This window comes from Cupressus sempervirens, chromosome 1, assembly GCF_028749045.1.
Source record: "Cupressus sempervirens isolate cs-2001-9-10 chromosome 1, ASM2874904v1, whole genome shotgun sequence".
NCBI lineage: Eukaryota > Viridiplantae > Streptophyta > Pinopsida > Cupressales > Cupressaceae > Cupressus > Cupressus sempervirens.
Window position 1 is genome coordinate 516471269 of NC_143118.1, and position 25499 is coordinate 516496767.

The following is a 25499-nucleotide window of genomic DNA, read 5'->3' on the forward strand; positions in this document are numbered from 1 at the left end:
TCAGATGGCAGTGTTGAAAGGTACAAAGCTAGATTGGTTGCAAAGGGGTACTCACAGGTAGATGGAATAGATTATGGTGAATTATTCTCTCCTATTGCAAAGTTGACATCTATTAGATTTCTTTTATCTCTTGCTGCATCATATGATTTAGAGCTAGAATGGATGGATGTGAAGACAACTTTCCTTCATGGTGATTTGCAGGAAGAGATTTACATGTCACAACCTAAGCACTACATTGTTAAAGGTAAAGAATCTTTGGTTTGCAAATTAAAGAATTCTTTGTATGGTTTGAAACAATCTCCTAGGATGTGGTACCTTAAGTTTGATGCCTTTGTGTTGTCAATTGGATTTGTAAGATCAAAATCAGATCATTGTGTTTATTTTAGATTTGAAAATGATCTCCTTCTTATTGTTACATTATATGTTGATGATATGTTGTTGTTTGGGAAGGGTAAGGGTATGATTTTTATATTTTAAATCTCAATTGTTAGCACAGTTTGAGATGAAAGATCTTGGGGCAAAAAGGTACATCTTGGGTATGCAAATCAATAGAGATAGGACTAACAAAAAACTTTTCTTGAGTGAGAGTAAGCATGTGAAGTTTGTGTTGGATAGGTTCAACATGGTAGATTGTAGACCATTGTGTGTTCCTATTTCTATGGGAATAAAGTTATCTATAGATAATTGTCCAAAATCTCCTACTGAGGTAGAGGACATGAGTAGAGTACCTTATGCTAGTGTAGTTGGCAGTCTTATGTATGCTATGGTTTGTACTAGACTAGACATTTCCCAAGTAATGGGAGTTCTGAGCCAGTTTATGGCTAATCCTGGATGGGTACATTGGGATGCAATTAAGCGAGTATTTAGATATTTGAGGGGTACATCAGATTACTCCATTTGTTATCATGGTAACTCTTCTAGAGCTCCACATTTAGTTTATATTCGTGGGTTTGTGGATTCAGATTGGGCAGATGATATTGATAGCAAGAGATCCACCAGTGCTTATGTGTTCATTATGTTTAGTGGTGCTATCAATTGGATGAGTAAGTGACAACCTGTGGTTGCTTTGTCCACTATAGGATCTGAGTACATGGCTGCTACTCATGCTTGTAAGGAATTCATTTGGCTTAGGAGATTGTGTTCTAATATTGGTGTTGATGCAGGACATATTACTATTTGGTGCAACAGTCAGAGTGCTATTTTCCTTGCAAAGAATCCAACTTTCCATGCTAGAACAAAGCACATTGATGTGCAGTTTCAATTTGTGTGAGATATGGTGGAAGATGGAAAGGTAAATTTGGAGAAGGTGGATACTATAAAGAATGTTGTAGATGCATTGACAAAACCATTGGGCACAGAGAAGTTCAGATGGTGTTCAGCGCCTATGGGCCTTTCAACCAATAGTGGTTAGTTCTTATTATGTTCCTATTGTTCTTGCAATGTGTTCGACAAGTGGGAGAATGTTAGGAATAAAGTGTCTCAACCTTGGATAATTCCTATTCTTATTATTTATTTTGTAAATGTATTTATTGCAAATAATGTAATTAAGTGTGAGTGTATGTGTCTAGTTGGTATGTTGATGTGTCACTCCACTTGCATGTGTCAGCATCTTGAATAGTGTGTAAGGAGATCATTACTGAGATGGTTATGATGGATTCCTATGATGTGTAAGAGTTATCTTTAGAAGATATGATGATGGGTTAAGACATGAAGACATGTGGCAATTGATCATTGAGTAGTGTACACTTGAGTCTCAATCTTGTGCACGGGGTTTGGGACATTGCCCAAAAAAAAAATTGGGTTCCTACTTTTCCAGAGAATGGTAAACCCTAAAACAATTCTTCTTTAGAAGTTTCCCTTAAATGGAAAATGCATGATATAAGTGACTTTAGGGTTGCAGATAGTAGTGAGTGAAAGTGTATTGTTGGTAGTGTTTTGTTGCAACTAGATTTGTCTTTCATGTCCTGAAAGAACTTCCATTGCAAGTGTGTTGTAACCTTTGTGTTGAAGATAATACATTGTGCATGTTTTGGAGGGGTGGGGTTATTTTACTGAAAGGTTTTTCCCCACTAGCATATCTTTGTGTTTTTGTTTTCTTTCTCTATTTGTATTATGTATTCGTGATTGACTACAATATTGTTATTTACATAATATCATATCTAAAATTGTAAGGATATAAATAGAATTTGCACAATTCTTTACTTAAGGGATTAGTGTAGGAAGTTATTTCCGCACCTGAGTTTCCTTACAAATCTCATAAGCAACTAATGTTTGATTGATATAGTACATAGCTTTCTATTTTCCATTATCATCATTTTGTGCTAGAAAAAACCTCAGGGAAATGTCTATTGTATAATATCAAGGGCTTCCCAGGAATAGGAAGCATGAGAGTAGGAGGTTTATCCAAGTAGTCCTTGATTTTAGTTAGGCTCTTCTCACATTCCTCATTCCATACACATGTGGATCCCTTATGCAAATCCTTTTTAAAGGGTTGGGATCTATCAGCTAGCTAAGAGATGAACCTCCTAATAGACTACAAATGTCCTTGTAGACTTCTTAATTGACTAATATTCCTAAGAGGTGTCATGCCAATTATTGCTTGCACCTTTTTGGGATCAATTTCTATGCCTTTGGCTCATATAGTGTAGCCTAAGAGTTCACTAAATGTGACACCAAAAGCACACTTCTTCGGATTAGGCCTAAGTTGAAATTGTTCCATGTGATCCACTATCAAACTCAAGTCATCTAGGTGTGTTCTTATTTAATTGGATTTAGCAAGGGTGTCATCAATATAGTCTTCCATGTTCTTGTGTATCATATCATGCAAAATTATGGCCATAACCCTCAGATAAGTAGCATCCACATTTTAAAGACCAAAAGGTGTGACATTCCAGAAAAGGTGCCCCAAGCACATGTTAAAGATGTTTTCTCTTAATCCTGTGGAGCTATTTATCTGATTATAACCTGAGAAACCATCCATGAGAGAGTAAATTTCATAAACCATGGTCATATCCACCATCATGTCAATATTTGGGAGTGGAAAGTCATCCTTTGGGAAAGCTTTGTTAAGGTCTCAAAAATGAGTACAAACTCAAACGGATTTTCCATGTTTAGAAATTGGGAAAATGTTGGAGATCCACTTGGCATTGTCAATAGCTCTGCTAAATTTTCTACTTAGGAGCTTTTCTAACTCATCTTTCACTAGCAGAGCCACATGTAGATGCATCTTCCTTAAAAAAAAATTAACAAGATTGACACTAGGAGCTACAGGAAGATGGTTCATGATAAGATATGTATCGACCCCAAGCATATCAACATATGTCCAAGAGAAATTTATTTTCTTTTCTTTGAAGAACTAAGTTAATTGTTCTTTCTCTTTAGCTAATAATGATTGAGCCAGATGTATGATTTGAGGAGATTCTTCAATACCAATATTAATGGATTGCATAGGTTCAATAAAAAATGATGACCTATCTTGGAAATAACAAGGTAGACTACCAAGTACCTCATCTCCAGGTGTCCTAAAGATGTTTTTACCATCAGATACATCTTTATTTTTAGTATTGTTGGGCTCTAACACTTCCATTAAGTGGTTTTTGCCACCTGAGCATCTCTTTTTTATTTCTCTCTTTAACTTATGACTAAGGTACTTGACGTTTGACTCAACCATACCAAGTAGCTCATCTTTGGGCACCTTGAATATGTTTGCACCCTCAGATATGTCTTTCTTTTTACTATTTTTTGGCTCAAACACTGCCACAAAGTGGTTTTTGCCACCTAAGCTTCTCTTTTTCATTTTTCTCTTTAACTTATGACTATGGTACTTGATGTCTGACTCAGTCATATTAATCAATGGTTCTCTAGTGGAAGAGACTACTAGTGCAACAACATTCCAATAGTAGGCAATCTCATAGTCATTTTGGAACAAGGGCTTTTAGGTTTTTGATTTTGTATAGATGAGTCAATGAGATTGGGGTGTATGACTGACAAAAAGAAGGATGCTTCAAGGTTATTAATGCGAAAGGAATCATCTTTAGTGACAAGAGAATCGAAGCCTATAAGAAAACCTCCAAAGGAATCTAAATTGGGATTAATCCTAGGAGTACCAATGTGATCCACTAAAGCAAGTTGGTAGCCTAACATGTTGGACCCTACGAAAGACTCGTTTACTATGTTGGTTTGGTTAATATAAGTATGTACCACATCAACTCTCACTTTAAAAGATGCAACAGAAAGAGATTCTCACTAATATTTTTTTGAATGAGTACTTTGATTACAAGTCACAAGAGAAGAAATGTTTCTTCTAACTCTTTCTCTTTTTAGGATCTTAGGTATCTGACTCATCAAATTCAAGTTGTCTAGACCTGGAAGCTGCATCACTATTATCAGTAGGCAATAAATCTTTAGTCCAAAGAATAGAATTTTATGGAACAAAATTCTCTTCTAGGAATCTCATCATATGTATCACTAGCAATGGGAAGTTATTCATCATCGATAGGAAGATTGCTTTCAACACCATAGCTTAGACCCATTGTGTCTTTTCTTTTGCAACCTTTTTGTGTTACTCATAGGTTCAATAAAGGCATTATTGTTGTTATTCAAAGGTTCATGTCCAACATAACCCTCTTAAGGAATTGATAACCCTTTCCATATTTTTTAATAGAAATTGGAGTAGCAAGTATGACTTCATCAACTAGATCTTCTTCTTTTTTGTCTTCTAACTAAACAAATGTGTCATAGATGGTCATAGCCAAAGAGGTTGTTTTCATGTCAATGGAAGGTTTCCCATAAGATTGGGGAGGAATTGGTAGCGTAGCTCAATAGAGTCTAAGGTGTATTCTCCAATACTAATACTCATCATTTTCATCTTCTTCTTGTATTCAGCAAGTGAGGGTCTAACATCACTAGTAGGCATGTTATGTGGCACTAATGACTCAACAAGGATGAGTGTGTGAATAAACATGGTTTATCCCCCATAATCACAATCTTAGCACCATTAAAGGGGAATTTTATGCATTGATGATAAGTTGGTGATGCATCTTGCATATCATGAATCCATAATATTCCTAGCAACAATTTATAGACGAGTGGAATATCAAAGAATTAACATACCACATCCTTCTCCATAGGACCAACTCAAATGGGTAGCATAATAAGACCTTTAGAAGATCATTCAACCTCATCATTAGCCTTTATGGTAATTTTGCACCTAGGATCAATGAAAATTTTAGATAATTCTAGTTGTTGAACCATGCTAAAAGAAACAATATTTATCCCCATAACATTGTCTATCAGTACTGACCTAACTTAGGTACATGAATTTGGACCTCGATGTGCAAGGAAAGATTATGAGGATGACCTAATAATGTTTTATCATCTTCTTTAGAGAACTTAAGATAACATGGTGAGAAAATGTGGTTCACCATAGCTTGGAACTTGTATGCATTAGTGTTGGTGGGAACACAATTAGTTATATGTAAGGATTTTTCTAGGATATCCTTATGCAAAGGAGATTAGCAACTCAAAGATAGATATATGAGTAGGGGTTCATTGTAGCTGAATTATCAGGTCATAAGTGGACACATATGAATTAGTAGTTTGTTTAGAAGTGGAGATGTGTTTAGGATCATTAGCCACCTTAAAGACAACCTTAGACTACCCCCTGGTAACATTGTTTAATGTCTCACCATGAGAAGAAGAGAGATTTTCCATCCTAAGTGAACCCCAAGGTCTAGTGTCATCAAAGTATAGAAAAGAATCACACATTCTCAAGACTATCTGAGGCATTTCATCATCCGCATCATAATTAGGTTCCTCATCAAATTTGGAACCCATCATGTAGACATTATCCTCAATGGGCTCAAGAATCTTGATAATAGTGTTGGTGTTGGAATATGCATAGTTAATCTTTACATCATTGTCTTTCTTGTGAGCATTAGATGTCTCCCCTTTTTTGTACTCAATAAAAGGTTGTTTAAAAGCCTTATGATCTAAATTTTCAACCAATATATGAGTGACAACCTTCCCTTCATCAATGAGGTCATGTGTTACTTCCTTGAGTTTAAAATAATTATCAATATTGTGACCCTTGTTTCTATGATAATTGCATAAATGGTCATCCTTCCACCAAGGAGGTTTAACAGGTGGATTGTAAGGTTGTGAATTGTGAGGCAATGTAACAAGTTTTTTTGCAAGAAAAGCCTTCAAGAACACATCATATGATTCAACCATCGGAGTATAGGTGCATCTAGGTCTAGAAGGTTTTTTAGATTTGTCTTGAGTTTGCAATTTCTTGAAATTGTTAGACCTCATAGCTTCTTGTTTCTTAGTAGCGTATATATAATTGGTCAATTGAAAAGAAGGTTCTTTCAGGACATCTACAACACCAATGTTGACAACGTACTTACTCTTGTTCCAAGATTTATACTTATCCTTTCCAACCCCATTTCCATTTTTATCCTTATTAAACACTATGTCACCCTTCTTTATAATAATGTCCTCAATGTGATAAGCACTTTCAATCATATTGTTGAAGGTAGTGAATAGTTGTTTTCTCATATCATAATATAGTTCGGGGACAAGAGTGTTGAAAAAGATATGACTATTTTTGTTCTCAAGTATTTTTCTTGGGTATCTAGCATGTATTCTTCTCTATCTTTGTAGATAGGAAACAAAAGATTCCCCTTTCTTTTGCTTAATGTTGCAAAGATCCAACATGGTGATGGGGTTTTGTATGTTATAAGAATAATAGTGGATGAAATGTTGTAAAAGTTCATTGAAAGACTTGAGAGGTGGGGAGAACTTGGTGAACCATTCCATTGCTTGTCTGTTTAAACTACTTGGAAACAACCTCATAAGGTATGTGCCTTCTTGCGCAAAATCCATACTAAATGCATAAAATTATCTAACATGATCATTAGGGTCACCATTTCCATCTTTTTTCATATTTGGGAACCTTTATATCCCTAGGAAAGGGTATCATGTAGAGACATTTATCAAAGGGAAGAGCACATACAGTTTCAACAAAGGAGGTCTTGGGTTTTTCCTTCTCCATTTGCATTTGTCTAGCTAGATTTGTTATATATTGAACTTATTTCTCTAAGATATCTTCCATAGTTGGTTCTCTCTTTTGAATAATGTGTTGAATATCATAGTCATGAGGTATGTTCTAACCTCTACTTGTCATGTATGCAAAGTATGGATCACTATTTTGTTCTAAGGTCTGTAGTGGTTTTGAAGATACTCATATTGTTGGAATTTCATGAGATCTTCACTAGTAACCTCGTTATCTACTTCACTATCATGATGTGAAGGTTGTGGATGTCTAGATGGTGATGTAAATCTCTCAACACATGATCTTTGATTCCTAGGGGGTATTGTTTTTGTTGTTTCCAAAGTGTGTCTGATTTGCAAAAGGATTGGTAAAAGTAGTAGTGGTATGTTGATTCTCAAAGTTATGTGTGTGAGTATCTCAAAAGCCTTGAGTGTGGTTGTTGTGAGCATTAGTTAATGCATGTAGGTGAGATGCTTCCCTAGAGGCTATATGTCTAGCTTCCTCAAGCCTTTATTTCTCTAATCTAGTTTGCTCTTCCTTAAATGCAAAGAAGTCCTCCAAATGACAGTTTCTTTCTTCTTGATTCATGGTGAGAGAAACACTATATTTCACTCTAGGATTGTTGAGGTGAGTATTGAAAGAACTACCTAAGTGGCTAAGAGGATTGTACCAAGTGGCAGATTTATCTTCCTCTTGTTTGTCAAAGATAGGTTCTCCCTCAAAAGCTTTCTTGTGTGGATGCCTAGTAGGAGAGGGTAATTGTTCAAAACTAAAGGAGGGAAGGTTTCCTTGACCAACTTGCAACCTAGTTGTCATTGTCATGTACTAGAAAATCCTAGCTTAGTAGGATGACATAAAGCACTTGGAATTCAAACTTGTTAAGTTAGAACATTCACTTGTCAAGAAATATAGCAAATTAGAAAAGCTTGTAAAAAGTGTCCAAGCAACTTATGACACTAGTGACTTGAGTCAACAGCGAGGCAAGAAGACCAATAGAAAAAAGCCAAGAAAGGTAGGATAATCGAGTTGGAAAAGTGAAAAATCTCTGACATTCAGTTTGCACCCAAGAAGCCAAACTTATCTTTTTAGCCTAAGACATAAATAGACCTACAAATTATAGACCAGGAACACATTAGGACCAAGTAAGGAACACTCCTAATCAGCAAGATCGCAATTGAAGACCAATTTTGAAAGCACCAAGTTCAAGTGATAGTTTCAAAATAGCCAAGCGATAGAAGTTTAGCACAAAGTATCATACAATAGTTTCTATAGTAAACAAGCGATAGTTTTCGATGATGCAATGGTCTCCAGTAGGTTGTGCGACAGAACACAAAATACTCAGGCGACTGAGCTTGTAAGAAGGTGCAATACTTTTGGAAACCCAGAAGTATTGTAGTGCAATACAAGTTCAAGAGAGACATTATTTCTTGACCTGGTGCCTAAAACACCTACATTTTGATTCAATTTTTTGTGTGTTTGAGAAAAATGATAGTTAAATAGAGTGCTTTCTAGTTTGTAACAGCAATAATGTGAGGTATTTTTGAAAACAAATAATGGCACAAATACACGTCTCCAAGAAATTGAGCAAGGGATAAAGAAACCTTGTAAATACAAGCACTTGTGAGGTTTCAAAGCAAAAAGACCTATGAAGACTATCGTCATGTGTATGCTCAAATAATTCCCACAGATCTAACACAAAATGAGAACACACCAAGCAATATCTACCTAAGGTCATGGTTCATTACTCAATACCTTGGCCCACGCTTGGTGCCCCTTCACCTCACACAAAGTGGTTTCCCACAAAAGATATTGGACCTTTCATGGAAGTGTTATTAACACAACCAAAGGGACACATATGGTGAGTGTAACATCTTGGGCCGAATTGAGTAGTCCACTAGGGCCGATCCTTGCACCAAGATATTGAGCAGATAATAAGGATGGCTTCTAAATCCTAAAGTGTCTAGAAAGGGTCTCATTTGCAACACCCCCCTTGCACCTCATACCATGACACCTTATCATGTGATAAGTAATGGGCCTCATGGACACAAGAGTACCTTAATTATTCTTACCTAGTGATTTTCTCATGGTCCCAATCCTCCAAGTAATCTCCCCAGGCGAAGACAAGTGTTACGACCCCTAAGGCTTTGGCATTTTTCAAGGGGTTTGTGATTATAGAGGGGCAATTTAGTTGGGTTTTTCTTGTTCCCATTTCAAGTTGTTCCTATTGATATCTTTCCACCAATAGCAGGCCCTCTAAATATATGAATCTCACTGGGAGATTAGAATAAAATGGATCCACACCAAAGAGGTCAAGATTTTTTATCCACCTCAGAAGGTGAAGAGCATACTCTCCTATTCCTCGGTGCTTCCCACAAACATGGCAAGAAGATCAATTAAAACCACTAAAAAGTGGAGTATCCACTCACTTTCGAGATCCAATGAAGGGTCAAGATTTGCAATTAGCCTATAAGGTTAAAATCATACTCTCCTACCAACAATGAACCCTATTTGCAAGCTTATGTGTATAATGAAAAGAAGTTACTAGTATTATGTCGCACTTGAAAATGAAACCAGACACATAAACACTTGTTTATTTGTTTTGCTTGGGTAGCCTTGAGAATACGTTAGTAGCCCTTTTATCTTTGACTAGCATTCTTTTTTGTTTTAACAAGTGAGAAACCCCTAAAAAACAACAAGGTCAAGGCATCAAAAGGTTAGCAAATCTGAAATAAACCTTACAAGACCACTAATTAAATTGTTGTGAAACTAGAAAATCTGAAATGAAAAGCTCCAAAAATTAAAAATTAAAATTAGAAACTGAATCAGCTAACCCAAATAGACAGAGTGATACTTATGACTACAGAGGTATCATACAACACTTCATTGTATAGTCAAGTGACACTTTCTCGTCAGACAATACTCTCTCCTTGGGCAATACTCTGTGTCACTGCATGTGACAGAGTATGGAACAAGAATGAGACAAAATGCAGAACCGTCATGTAATACAATAATTGATAGAGTGTCCTACAGTAATGACATAAATTATTGTACAATACTAGAAGTGTATCACACAGTAGTAGCAAAAAGTATCGCAAGATAATGGAAAAGTATCACACGATAATGGAAAAGTATCACACAATATATTTGTCTGCAAGAACAAAAAGCCCAAAATAGCAAGACAAAAAATAACAAAAATGCAACAATAAGAGCTAGACAAAGTTTTCTAGCCCCACAGTGGGTGCCAAAAATGTATAGTCAAAAGGAGTACACTTCTCAAAGCCCTTCTATCCAAGGAATCTCATGGATTGAGAATCTGAAATGGTGACTTAGAGCTCCCTAAGCATGACGTGCAAAGGGTACATAAGTGGTGTGGCTCTCAAATGAGCTTAGATATGTAGCCCCTTGCAAGGTGCAGCATGAAATGGGAGATTCAAAGGCAAGAGCAACAATGCTAGTGTCCAAGAACTTATGTAATGCTATGCAAATGAAGCTAAGCTAAATGTGATGCATAATGCAAACTAGCTAACAAGAATGAGAGTGCTACAATCTTCCTATTAAGCTAGATTAGTTAAATCTAAAGTATAAAAGAAAAAATACACTAATGCAAGCATGCTATTAAACTAGTATGGGATGCAAATGAGAGGGTATGGCCACAAGATCTCCAAAAGCTACAAAGAGTACCTAGGATGCTTGCAGCATAACATTGGTACAAAGCATGAGTGTTATGAGATGAGGAGAGAGCTCTCCCTTTTGAAAACAAAAATGGACAATGGAGATCATAGGGAAAGAGATGTCTAATCAAGGATGGAGAATAAATGTTGAGTGACCCATGTGCACAAGCGTTTCCACCAATCACAATCAAGAGTTGACTTTTGTGCCCCATGTGAAACAAAAAAGTGTTTTCTTCTATTTTTAAAGTAGGAATAATGCTTTATGTGTGCACAATGTAGGATAAGTGGGGAGTGGGGTCTTTTATTTAATTAAAGGGGGATAAGTTCCTTCTAATTAAATAATGACTTAGGATATAGTGTTCAAATTATAGCATAAAATTGAATAAATTATTTTTTGAAGATTTGATCAAGAATGAGTGATTAATAAAATATGCAAAATTGTTAGAAAGGGGACTAATAGTATAGATTATCATTTTTGGGTGATTGCACTACTTATGTGTTGTATTGATGACAAGTTTTGTCATTGATGACAACATATGTTTATGAGAGCATGGAAGATATAGATAATGTATATTGAAGGGTGATTATTGGATCAACAAAGTTGGCATACAACATGATAAGATATGTGAGCTTAGGATTGTGTTCACAGATGAGTGTAGATTTCATATCTATGTTTGTTGGAATCTATATGGAGTTCTAGATAAGCTATAGATCATTTGGTGAAAATTGGTAGCAGACTAGTGTACATGAAATACTAATTGAGATAGTAGGTGGCCTATTTGAAATATCTTATTAGCCAAGTTTAATTAACATCAATGAGCTTAGATCACAGTACAAGACATGTTCGTAATGTATATTCGTGATATCAAGGCTTAGAGATCATTTTGGATTGGTCACTAGTGTGAAACGTGTAGTATGTTTTACTAGCAACCAACTAGGTTGAGGAAATGTATTGATTTTCATTGTAAAATGTATTAATTATATTGTAACATGTGGGAACCCTAATGTAATCATTGTAAGGATTTTTAGGAAGGCGTGTATGCCTTAGTGTAGTCCTATGTTATTCAATCTACATTAGGGATTCTTTAATAGACTAAACGAATTAGTTTTTTTGTGAGGTTATACATAAAATATGTTTTCCTTGGTTGTAACATATCACAATCATCATTGATATTTTGATAGATGTAAAACATATCATTAAAATAAAATAAAAATTATTGCCCAAAGTTTTAGACGATTTCATATATCACATGACCTCATAATCGACAAATTAGCCAACATTGGAACTATAAGTAATAAAATGATTACTTCGCATAGTACCAGCAAAATGGATGGAGAAGTTATCAATATTATAAATGAGAGATAGATTAATCTTAGAGAAGGGATTATTTTTAATACTGATGGAAATGACAACATATTATGAAGTTATTAAATTTGGTACAGATACGACTAAAAGGACAATCCTTGTGATTGGTGGGTTAATTACCCATATTTTCTAGGTTTTTTTATTCTAGGCCTCTGTGAATTCTAGAAATTTCATCGCAATTCTTAACATGTGTCGAGATCTGAACTACATGGATTCGAGGAAGTGTAAATAGAAGAAAAATAAGAGAATCTAGACTCTTTTGGAGAAGAATAGCATCTCAAGTTTTCTTGAGAAAATGTAAGGAGATGACAGTGAAATTACCTAGAATTTTGTCGACAATTAGAGTAATGGAAAAGTCATTAAGCACAACAAAAAGGTGTACATAATGGTGGGCTTGATTGCTAAGGTGACTAAGATCAAGAACATGGGTAATAAATTCTTTAAAGATATCAAGTACTCTAAGGAAGTTGTTAAAATCTTCCCAAAAAGTAAGAGTGAAAAAGAAAAATTGGTGAAGAACATTACCATTTTTTTTTAAATAGATCAAATTAATAAAAAATGTAGAAAAGTGTTGAGATGTATTATGGAATATATCACTCTTGATGGTAGATTCACTAAGTTTAGGAAATACTTCTTTGTTCTTCTCAATCACTTCAAGCATGATAAGAGAATCTCAATTCCTTTTTATTTACATAGCTCTTTGGTTTATAGCCTCAAAAGATATTGTAATGATCTGGCTAATCCTATCATTCATGAGGTTCTAATGAAACTCATATTCAACTATTGTGGGAAGCATAAGGTAGGGATAATCATGGACCCTAAAGATCAAGAGAAAGAAAAAGAAGAAATCCAAAAGACAAAAAAAAATGTGAAAACATTGAGCCCAATGAAACAGAAAAGAAAGCTAGAGATGAGGAAGAGATAGAAGATTCCTTCGATGATTCTTCATTGGATTCAAAGCTAGAGAATTAAAAATGCAATAAAAAAAGACTCCAAAAGGATGAAGATTTTTGAGTTTGGAGAAATCATGAAGAGTGATAACAAAAGTGAAAGTGAGGAAGTGGTCAGCTCAGCAGAGGACAAGGATATGGAGGAAGGTGAGGATGATCAAGAGGAAACATAGGAAAATGAAGAAGGGGAATCTAAGGAAGAGGAGGATGAGAAGGAAGGTAGCGAAGGGAAATAGGAAAACAATGAAAATGTCATTACTACCTAGGAAAATATGATTGTTGCTATTCTTCATGAGATTGGTGAAAACATGGCTCCTATAGTCAATGAGGAAGAGTGGTTCTTGAACTAGAGAACAAAGATGCCTATGACAATTATGAGGAAGAATCTAACCCTATAGATATCCCACTCTTTGGTGTCCTAGAGGAAAACACCTTTCTTTACCTTGGAGAAAAAGGTAAAATGGATACTTTTCAAAACTAGTTACTTAACAAGGATAAAGTTGACCAGGATAATTCTATCAACAATGTTCAATCTATTAAGGCTAGGTACATGTATTCCTACAAATTTGACAAATGGATGGTGGAACAAATCAAGAAGCTTAGTAACGGAATACAAGATCTTCACAAAAGAATGGATGAGAAAGGTAAGAGCCAACTAGCAAAGAGAATTAGACAGAGACAAATAATGAATATAAGGCAATTATGGAGGTTTGACTACAACAGATCAATAAGAGAATTGAAAAAAAATGAAGCAATGTTCAAAAGCATTCTCCTCCATAACCATGAAGGTCTCAGGGCTTTGATGATCAACCTCAAAGGCATGAATTATTTTCTACAAAACTTGAACGTTAAAGAGATCATTAATGTGGACAAGGATGAAGGGACTTCAACTAGGATTAAAGAATGACTTGGTAATAGAACACGAGCAAGCACCAAAAAAAAAGATGGAGAGTAAGAAAAAGGAAACTACTAAAGAGCGGATTGATATTACCAAGTCCCTATAAAAGCTTGAGAAACTGGAAAAGAAGAAATAGACACTCCTTCTACATATGGTGTAGTTGGGAGGACCTGGCCCTTGTTGTTGTTTTGGTCTCGTGTTGGACTCTTTTGGTTTTTAGTTGTTTGTTGTGTTGGGTCTATAGCTATGTTTTGTCTACTAGTTGTTGTTGGTAGTTGTTTTTGTCTAATGTTTTTGTGTTATCTTTTTGTGGGTGACTATTGTTGAAAGTGTTCTTATTAAATATCTATCTTTAAGAGATTGTAAAAGGTTTCGAGATCCCTTCAAAACGTATTTTTACCATTAATTGAAAAATATATCACAATCATCATATGTAACGTATGTGGTTAGTTGATGGAAGATTGAAGATTGGATTATCAAAGCATCATAGAGAATTGATTTGGTTGATTATGTTGGGCTTCAACAGAATCATTTTGGCAAGTAAGTTGCATATCAATCAGTTCACTTGATTTGGATATGGTAATCTAAAGCTTGATCTTTATAGTTGTTGGAGCAATTTAGATAGTTGGTTGAGTTGTTTCTCTGATAACCTTTAAAAATGTTAGAACCTTTTAACAAGGATTCAAGGTCTCCTAAAAGGGATATGTCCTCCAACTTGATTTGGATATGGTATTCTAAAGTTTGATCTTTATAGTTGTTGGAGCAATTTAGATAGTGGGTCGAGTTGTTTCTCTAATAACCTTTAACAATATTAGAACCTTTTAACAAGGAATTAAGGTCTCCTAAAAGAGATATATCCTCTAACAATGATTGTTGTACTAAATGCATTGTAATTGACTACTAACAATGTCACATCCTTTCACAAGAAACACATATATTAGTACACTATCTTGTGGGTGTCAACCTTCGAGGTTTTCCCTCTAATCAAAGATTCAACAAATCATTGTATTATGGTGCATGGATTTCTCTTATTTTCCATCATTGTTTAATTGTTGGAATTGAGATTTTTAAGTTTGAATTTAAGTTTAATTGCTCACAAGTGATTCACAAATTTATAAACACGAATTTATGATCTATTAATGTGTGCCTTTTTGGTTACCCTATCTCTATGTAGAGGTAGCCACCTATAGATCAAGGCTCGCTTAAAACCTAATTTGTTTCTAATGATATTCAAAAACAATTTTAGTAATAAAAAAATGATGAACAACATTTAATTATATATATTATTCATACAAATATATATAATTTAAAATTTATACTTATAATAAAAAATAAATGCATGAATTTAAATTATTAATAATAGTAATTAATTAAAAATACTATATTAATTATATAATATGTCTGGTATGTTATAAAAGTAGAAATGCATCCATTTCATAGAGGAACCACCCAAAACAATGGAACTATTGCAAGGGGGCAGACTAATCAAAATGTACTAAAGACAAAACAAAGTCAACCCTATTTAAATAAAACAAAGTCAAACCGTTTTTTTTTACCAAATTCACGAAAACATAGCAAATTTTTTTTTTTTTTTTTTTTTTTATAATATTTTTAATTTTTGAAAAATTGGTAAACTGTACAGTTTTATAGGAAGGATAGAGCAACAGAATTATCACTGGGTTTTGAAATTAATTGATTAAAAATATCTAGAATATCTATACTAAGTCAACGAAGCTATGAATGTTGGCAACCGTACAGCATTTAATTCCGCACCTTCGCATGCAGATACTTATTTAATCAATGTTCTTTATTTGCATACCAGCTGCAAGCGGCAACAAACAACATATGAAGAAATGAAAATTAATGCTCTTCGTTGGCACGCTTCTTTTGACTGGAGAATAATAATTGGGATTTATTTCGTCTGTGGAAACTACACAGGCAGCAGTCTGCAGATTTTAAAACATTGCCAGTCGCTTTACCTCCTTTCAGGTTTTGTTTATAAGGTTTCTAAATGTATTTATTGAATAAAATGAAGAATGCACAACTAAAAGGCTGTATATACCATCAGATCTAGGGACTTTATATAACGCTTCTAAATTTATCTGTACAAATAAATAAAGAACGACAGTTGAAAGTTGTGTAACGCTCTAAATTTATGTGTGTGATAAAGTAGAAAGACTGTATTTACTATCAGATCGAAGTCCTCCTAAATTTATCAGTAAGAAGAAAATGCAGGGTTCAAGATTTCATTTCTAAGAAAAGGCGAAGTTAAAGGGCTCTAAACCGCTTCTAAATTTATCTCAAGAAAGAATTCACGGTTGAAGGCTAACTTTTAGCATCAGATCAAATAATCGGTATAACGCTTTTAATTTATCTTTTAAAAATGAAAGAGTGCAAATTTGAAGGCTACCTTTTAGGATCAGAACAAAGAATCTGTATAACGCTTTAAATTTATCCTTCAAAAATGAAAGAATGCACTGTTCAAGGCTACCATTAGCATCAAATCAAGTACTCTGTATAACGGTTTAAAATCATCTTTTGAATACGAAAGCGGGCACAATAGAAGGTTGCATTTAACATCAGATCGAGGATTCTGTATAACGCTTAGGATGCTCAGTAGAAGGCTGTCATTGACATGATCAAATGAAAGATTCTGTAGAACGCTTCTTAATTTATCTCTAAAAGATTAAAATAGAGAATTCACAGTATAAAGCTACCTTTAACAAAGTGTTTCTACATTTATGTAGGAACCTAAGGCGGATCTGTATAACATTCTGAGGCAGGCAACCTCGTAAAATATGAGTACATGAGGAGATTATTTGTGTAAGCAGAAATTGAATGTATGGAAAGATGAGAAAACAGAAAAGACGGAGTGAATATTCATGCAGGCTTGTAAGATTTGAGCAGCGCTCCGCAGGAAGGGCAAACAATGGCGCGCCATGTCCTGGAATAGAGCGGAATGAAGAGAAATAACCTGCGCTGGGCGTGAACATCCACAACGCATGCGCCTCCTCCGCAGGCAGAGCACATCCCGGCCACTGGCTTCGCATTCTTCACCCTTCTCTTCTCCGACCACACCAACGCCATCCCCATTCTGTTCTTCGCTCCCTCTCTGCTTCCCACTCCTCTTCTCTACCTAACTATATATCCATTTATTGCCTTGACTTTGGCTTGTTCATTCTTCCACGATTCTTCGTCATTAAGTATTCGCAACTACTTGGGGATAAGCCAGAGGGGTGCCAAGTGGGCGGTAGAGGAAAGGCGAGCATAACATTCATGAATGAAGAGGAACACATATTTGTTGCCGCCAACAGCCTTAACTGTCTCTCCTTTCACACGCCATGCGCTTTCCTCTTCCACGCGGTCCTTCATCGTGCTTCATTCTTCAGCATCAGTTAAATTCAGTGAGTGTTAAGTGTTCCATTTATTCTTATGAAAGATGGATTCATGTTGAATCACTACTCAGGGAACATGGGTCAATGAATTTGACTCAAAGTCACTGATAACAATATCACACTTTGACTTATTGTGGAAATTATCTCCTACTTATCACTTGTAGCAATGGCCATCATATTTTTTCAAATACTAGCAATCTCACTTTAGTACGAGTATGTCTTATAATTGTAGGTGGTCATTTTAGTATGTGTTTCTGAGACCTTGTCCCCCACTCTTTATCCCATCCTATCTATATTTATCTCCATTTTTAGATACATCTCTCTCTCCATATATATATATACACACACACACACCACGCACACCCTTATTGTATGTCCATCTAGACACATCTTTTTCTCTCTAACCATCTATCTGTCCCCTCTTGTTATGTTTGCAATTACGCATTTTCAAATTTTAGTGAATTTTTTATGATTTTACTATATTTAAAACATGAGTAATCCAAACTTTCACCATTTTATATAAAACTTGTACTTACCCAAACTTCCACACTTTTATATAAATTATCTTTCCTCAGACAACAGAGATTTAGTGATGAGAAATAATTTTATAAGCTAACTTCAACCTATCTAAACTTTTGGTTTTTATATAAATTATATTATAAATAATCTTTCCTAATACAAAATCTCATTCATGAAAAACAAATTTTAAAAATCAAATAAAACAACTTGAAAAAAGGAGGAATTGATGAGGAATATGTTTTAAGTATTATTTTTATATTATTTCAATAAAAAATCATTTTAATATCCCTTAAAACCTCTCTTGTGTCACTTAAACTAAATAAATAAATGCCTTCATTATTAAAGAAATTTTCTATAAAAAATACTTCAATATATATTAAAGTTTGCAATACCTATATTATTGAGAAAATGTTTGGTGATTTGTACTAGTTTATAATAATTCAATATATATTGAAGTTTGCAATACCTATATTATTGAGAAAATGTTTGGTGATTTGTACTAGTTTATAATAATTCAATATATTTAATTAGAATATTGAAGATAAATTTGAAAGTTTTTTTTTTAATCCATTTTTTTATAGTACTCTCCTAATAAATTTTCTATTATAAAATTAAAAATATTTTTTCATAAAAATTATTAAATGTTTGTTTAAACAAACAATTAAATATAAATGTAAATTGTAAAACTTGTAGCTATAATGAGAATAAAAATGGCATATGATAGATAGTTAATAATATTATTAGCACACTTTTGACTTGGTGTTATTAGTTTCTGCCATGGATACTATTGCATCTATTAGATGCCATAGGATGCAATAGTAACTTTTAAATAGCCAATCAGAGTCAAGAATTTTTACAACATATGTCTACAAACTATAGTTTTAAATTTTCCATCTATTTAAATGATTTAAACAAAATAATTTATCTCTTCTTTGATTGGCTTAGAGCAATAATAGTAGGGAGTAAAATTAATTTTCTTCATAGAAAATTAGGATATTTTGTACACTCTACTTTTAATACATTAATTATAACTTATGTCATCTTTTCTAAAAATCTTTGTAAACCATATTTAATGCATTAATTATAGCTTATGTCATCTTTTATACAAATCTTCTTTTACCATAAAAAATTATTTTTACAACTATTTTAAACATAAAGATCAACTAGTAATTATATCAATGACATGACATGTTGACTATTTTCTTTATATAAGAAATAAAACTTCAATCTTAATATTTTTCAATATAGTTTTATTTTATTTTTAATATTTTATATTATTATGTTCAATTTTCTATTTTACTTTTTTCAATTATTGATTGTGAACTAGAATATTTATATAAATATTTAATCACAATAATTGAATATAAATATATTTTATTTTATTTTATTCATAATTATTTATTGATTAAAGGTTATTTAAGAACATTATAAAAACTTTAGGAATTAAGCTTTTACATTCTAAAAAACCTAAGAAATTACGATAAAAAATTAGCAATTTTTTACATTTGAAATTATATTTGTAAATTTTAAACAATATAAAGACCAACAATTCAAATATTTTGTTATCAATATTTTTCTGTATTCTTCCATTATTTTCTTTTAACTTATTTATCTTTTATATTTCTTATATTATAAGGTAACTTTGGTGCTAATATACCAAGGCACCATCTTATCTAAAGCTAGATTTTCTATCTAATACAAATAAGTTATTTTTACAGTGTTCAAACCATAGCAAGTCACTCACATCAAAATTCAGCATAGACCGTCTCATGTAATTATCAATGTTTGAATGGGAACACTGCTACTTCTATTTTGTTTAAACTAAAAATTCAAATAGCAGGAACTATGACGCTTGCGTCACTTGTTTTGTTAAAGTTTTGACTTAGTGTTATTTTTTGAAATTAAAATATTTTTTCAAGCATTAATCACTACTATACAATATTCTTCAAAATTAATTATTTAATAATATTTTAAATTATAATATAATTACTATTTTATTTTATTTTATTAATATTTAAAAATGTATGACTTCTAAAATTATTATATTTAGATTATTAAACTAATAATTACTTATTTATTCTCCACAACTACTCCTCATCAAATCTTCACTTCTTTTTTGGGTAATAGGACCAAATTGATGATTTGAAAAATAGGAAAAATAGAGCATCAAAAATAGAGATTTAAAATAAAACAAAAATATAATCAGTTTATTTGTTGAGAATTCGTGGAAACTTTCTAACAAATGCAATCAATATGTATAAAGTTGGTCTCAAAAACTATTACCTATCTTCTCTTTAATTGTGTCACAAGAGGGACTTTTTTTTGTCAAAGTTTCTACAATTTATTAGGTTATCTTATTCTTATATCTCCTTACCTCTTGAATAGTGTAATAAAAATTCATGAAGTTAAAAAATAAATACAATTAAAGCTAGAATATATTTTAGTTATATCTTCTAAATAAATGATTATGATTCAAAATGTTGACCTTAAAAAATAAATATAATCAAAGCTAGAATCAACAAAATCTAGGCTTGTTTGACATGGGTGAGATGATTTCATAACAAGATGATTCCATGGCAAGCAAACTTTCTTTTTCTTTTTGTAAATTATATTTTAAATTTCTATTAAGACATATTTATAATATGGGCATATGTCCCCTTGGTTATCCCTGCTTCGAAACTTGTTAGATTTGTGAGAATGGTTGGCCTACTAAAGAAACGGTGTCTCGAGGCTGAAGGGACAATAAATCTTCAAACCGCTGAAGCGAAAAGCTGTCACCAAGTTGACTTCCCTCGCCTCCTCCGTTCCGAACAAGATCACTCGTAAAAGATGGAAGTTGTTGAGAGACAACAAATTCATTTCTCAAATTCAAAAAGTGGTGTCAGCGCACTCACCAAAAATGTCGCACGTGTCAAAAATGAGCTTTGGGCAAAAAGCAGTGGTAATTTTTATAGCATAAAAGACAAGTTGTACATTGAGCACCAAGAAACTTAACCATGTGTGGTACAAAACACGTCCCCATTGCCCAAAAACAATAGAGTTTTTGTGTGCCGCAATGGATATGGGAAAAAATAGTGAACGGTGACGATCCATCTGATGGTTGTCCAAGGGCTATGATTGAGTCTGTACCATTGATTTCAATGTCCAACTTCGCCTCCTTGGTATGGAAAATGCCCATGGCGTAATAAAGAATTGGAGCATGCTTGATGTGATATATTATGGAAGAAAAAAAGGATGGGAGATATAATTTAAATTGAAAATTGACTAGCTTTTAAATGGTTATCTTATTAGTTCCTTTCAAGATGGAATCATGAGGTTCTATATTAGTGAACATAATCTAAAAAATTTAAGATATACTAATGTTTGCAAAAGCTATATTAATTTGCATGATTTTTTGAAATTGAAAAATATAATTTTTAAAAAATTGTATTGGCTCATGATAAAAAGGACAATGAAAAAATTCAATTTTCTTCACCAAAAATACAAAAAAAAATTTCAACACCTCTATTAATGAATGCATTAATTGCAACTTTAGCTTTTTCACATTTGTGACAAGTGGATAAACTTTTTTTAAAAACAATCATTTTTCTACCACCTCTATTAATGAATGAATGCATTAATTGCAAGTTTATCTTTTCCACATTTGTGACAATGGAATTTTTTTTTTTTTTTTAAAATCAATTTTAGTTGATGTTTATTTTTGTAATTTGTAAAATGTTATTCAAATATAGATATTTTAATCAAATATAGAGTTAAATATATTTCTTATTTTAAACACATTTATTAGTTCCTCCCAAGGCACGAATATTTATGTATTCATGTCAATGCAAATATAAAATTAACACAAACCAATCAAATCAAAGTATTTAAAAGATTCTATGAGATTTCAAATGTTTATATCTTTTTCTTATTTTTCATTGTTTTATAAATCACATTTTTCATCCATTTTATTGGTCCATACTATTTTTGGTGGGGGAGAAAATTAATTTCCTTCAACAAAAAATAAAAATATTTTCTAACAACTTCCTCTTGCATGAATGAATGTATTAATTAAAACTTTATCTTTTCCACATTTGTAATAAGTTGATAAGATTTTATTTTTTCAATGATTTTATCTTCCACCTCATACAACATGTCTAATCAATATTAATTATCACAATCTATTAAATATTTTAATTTCTTATTTTAAATATATTTATTATTAGTTTTACATTGATATTTATTTTTGACTATTTGATATAACTTGTTCTTAAAACTTCATGTAATACATAAGTTTAAATTATACTCCTATATATATATAATTTTACTTTTATAAAAATAAATTAAAAAATATTATTTTTAAATTATATTTTACAATAGTGTTTGTAATATGTATAACTAATAAGTGTTACGATTTATAAATTATATCATTTATTATTATTAATATTTTTTATTTAAAGAATTTATCATTTAGTTTAAATACATTTAAAACTTTAATATATATTTTAATATTAAATTAATAATTATATTTTATATCAAAAAAATACTAAAGAAATAACCACAAAAAAAAGAAATAATTCAATTCTAAAAAATATATAAATTATAATTAAGTTTTTATAAACTATGTATTAAAATTAAATAGTTATATTTTATTTCTTATTTATTACATCATATTTATTCATCAACATCAAATCTATATGTATTAAATCTATTTATTATTTACAAATGTACATATTAAATTATATAGATATTATTTCATAATTAAAAATTACTTAATTTTATGAAAAAATTAGAAATACAAAACATTAAATAGTAAATCTTCTCTAGTTGTGTAAAATTAAACAATTAGTTTTACTTATAAAATATTTTTTATATTTCAATACATTTCATTTTTTCTTATAGAAATGTGAGTTTTAATATAAAAATTAAATTCTTAATTTCATTAATTAAAATATAATATATTTTAATTCTTTATTATAACCATGATTTTATTTTGACTATTTGTTTTATTAAAAAATATATATATATTTAATTCTCTCTCTCGCACACACAACTTATGTTGGTATCACTCTATCTTACTATTTTATCTCTCTTCCTCTTCCTCCTCTATATTATCTATCTTTTTTTTTCCCTCTGCATATATGTTTATGTTGTTATTGTTCTATAATGCTATTTATCTCTATCTATATCTATATCTATATCTCTATCCTAGTTTTTGTCCAGTGCTAATGATTAAAAATATGAGCCATCCTATCAAATCACAAGTGCATTTCTAGGACGAGAATTTAACAACAAAATATGAGCAATCCTATCAGATCACAAGTGCATTTCTCGGCAAAAATTAATGCATTCACAATGTTAATTTAGATTCTCACTCATCTACACCTCTACAACCATTATGCGTTAGGCAGGAACTATGACGCATCACGTCTCTTGTTATTTATGATAGTTTATGAAAAAGAACTCATATGAATCTAAGTGATAAAAATTTAGTTCATACATCATTATTTGTATTATTCTTATACGACATAATTAAATAAATAATAATAATAAATATTACTTTCTTTTAAAATCTACCAACATTTATCAATTTATTTATAATTCAAAATTTCCTCCCTTCCACAGTCCATTTATCAGTCCTGTACAGGATGAATCAGGGACATCATATCCCAATACAAAATCTCCCTAAAAATATCTACAGATGTTAATAGCTTGCTCCCCTTGCAAAAGCAAGCAATTGAAATATCTCACGTGCCTTTGAATTGGTGTGCCATGGTTAATTAAAGGCCCTAAAATATTAGTGGCCTAGTTTACATAATCATGTTGGTTTCAAATTTCTTCTCAAATTTACAAATGATGTCAAATGGATGCAAAACACAAAGTCGCATATTAATAAGCAATTTAAGCTTAAGAATATTGTTCATGCGACCAATATTGAGAAGAGCTTCTTGAATTGGATGAATTTACCGCTTAAACAAGATATATCAAACAATTTAATAATTAAAATTAATCAATTTAACTCTTGTAAAAAAAATTATATAATTTTATCTATTAGATTAGATTAAAGAGGGGTAAACGCTTTGACCTAGAGCTATGAACCAGTGAGGTCACAAACGGGGGACCTCATCCCCATTAGATTTGAAACTTGATGGCAAGGATAACAACTCAACAACTTAACCATCACAACATGCCACTATTGGCATATAATTTTATCTATATCTTATATATAATTAGTTGGTAAATATCTTTGGTATGATAAATATTTTTTAGGATGTCATCTAATTTTAATTTAACATGATACTATAATTTTTATTTATATATTCTTTTAAAGCTTTAATTAATATATATATCATCACAATTATATAATTTAATAATATACTAACTATATTTTGTAATTTAATTTAATTTAGCACTATAATATTATATTTTTCATTAATAGTTATTTGTTATATTTATTATATTAAATACATTATATTTTAACCAAAAGCTACTTCAGTCAACCATAAAAACATGAAGGTTGGAACTTTGGTGCATGCACCCCTTATTATTAAGACAAATTCATGTTAGATATAATTTAAATTGATAATCTTTGTAAAAATTTATTGTAACAAAGTATTTCTATAATATATAGATCAGTTTGATTTTGTTCTAATTTTTTAATCTATTGACCTTTCTCTATTTCTTTTTTGTAGTAAGCATAGTAAGCTCAACTTCTCTTCCACCCGTGTAGTCTTCCAAACTCTACTTATGAAGAATCATCCTGTCTTTTCTCTTTACCAAATTTCATGATCTATATTTTAAAATTGGTTTAAATAGAGTTGTAGAGAAAACATATAGAGAAAAGTAGTTCAACAAAATTGAAACATAAGAAATTTAAAGAAACAAGGGCTAGATAAGATAGATTACAATATTTAATAACAAAATCAAATTTATAACATATTTATTACAGATTTTTTAATGCAGATTAAAGTTAAATAGTTTAAACATATAGATATTGATAATCAAGTTAAAATTGAAATTAATTTTTTTGTCATTCTAATTAGTTCTAAAATTTAAAATAGAATAAGAATGAAGAAGTAAAAAATATTAAAATCAAAACACCATATAATACACATCAAATTTGAAAATTAATTTCTAAAAAAAAATTAAATTATAATATATTGAAATCAAAGATTATAGAAACAATAAGTAAATTAAATAAATATTTATCTATAAATTATCCATATTATTAACTATAATAAATATAACTATAATGTCATTCTATATCCAAGTTACAATATAATAATAATAATAGGGTTAAGTGCACCAAATTGTGGTGCCAAAAAGGGGGTATAAGTGGACACCTTTTTCCTGAAATCAGTAATTTCTGAACTTCAACAAGAATTTGAAGATAGTTACACTCAAAATTTTAAGATATGACAAAAGCAAAAGTCGTAGTGCTTTGAATCTAGTTTCTAAACTACTAATTTTTTTTTTTCAAAATGGTTTAGTTTTAGGTCCTCAAAAAAAGGGGCCACAAAAAGTGGTATTGTTTATTCCAAAAAAAGCATAACACAGTACAAAGTGTGGCCCCTTAAAATTTTAACTTTTTTTTTTTGAAATTCTTTGATCGCTCTAGTCAAAAGTTACTTAACACTATGTAGTTTATCCCAGATTTTTTGGGTAAT

The 25499-nt window shown here is 31.6% G+C and overlaps 1 protein-coding gene across 1 annotated transcript; it reads right to left on the minus strand.

Annotated features, from left to right (window-relative positions):
• Positions 1-16457: 16457 nt before the first annotated feature.
• LOC149578500 (uncharacterized) lies at positions 16458-17109 on the minus strand. The gene has a single exon (XM_089801544.1). It carries the CDS (start codon positions 17030-17032, stop codon positions 16820-16822), a length of 213 nt encoding a protein of 70 aa, XP_089657670.1. The 5' UTR covers positions 17033-17109; the 3' UTR covers positions 16458-16819.
• Between the last annotated feature and the right edge of the window lie 8390 nt (positions 17110-25499).

Coding starts and splice junctions, on each gene's coding strand:
- LOC149578500 (XM_089801544.1), bottom strand. CDS start 17,032: ATGGGGATGGCGTTGGTGTGGTCGGAGAAGAGAAGGGTGAAGAATGCG.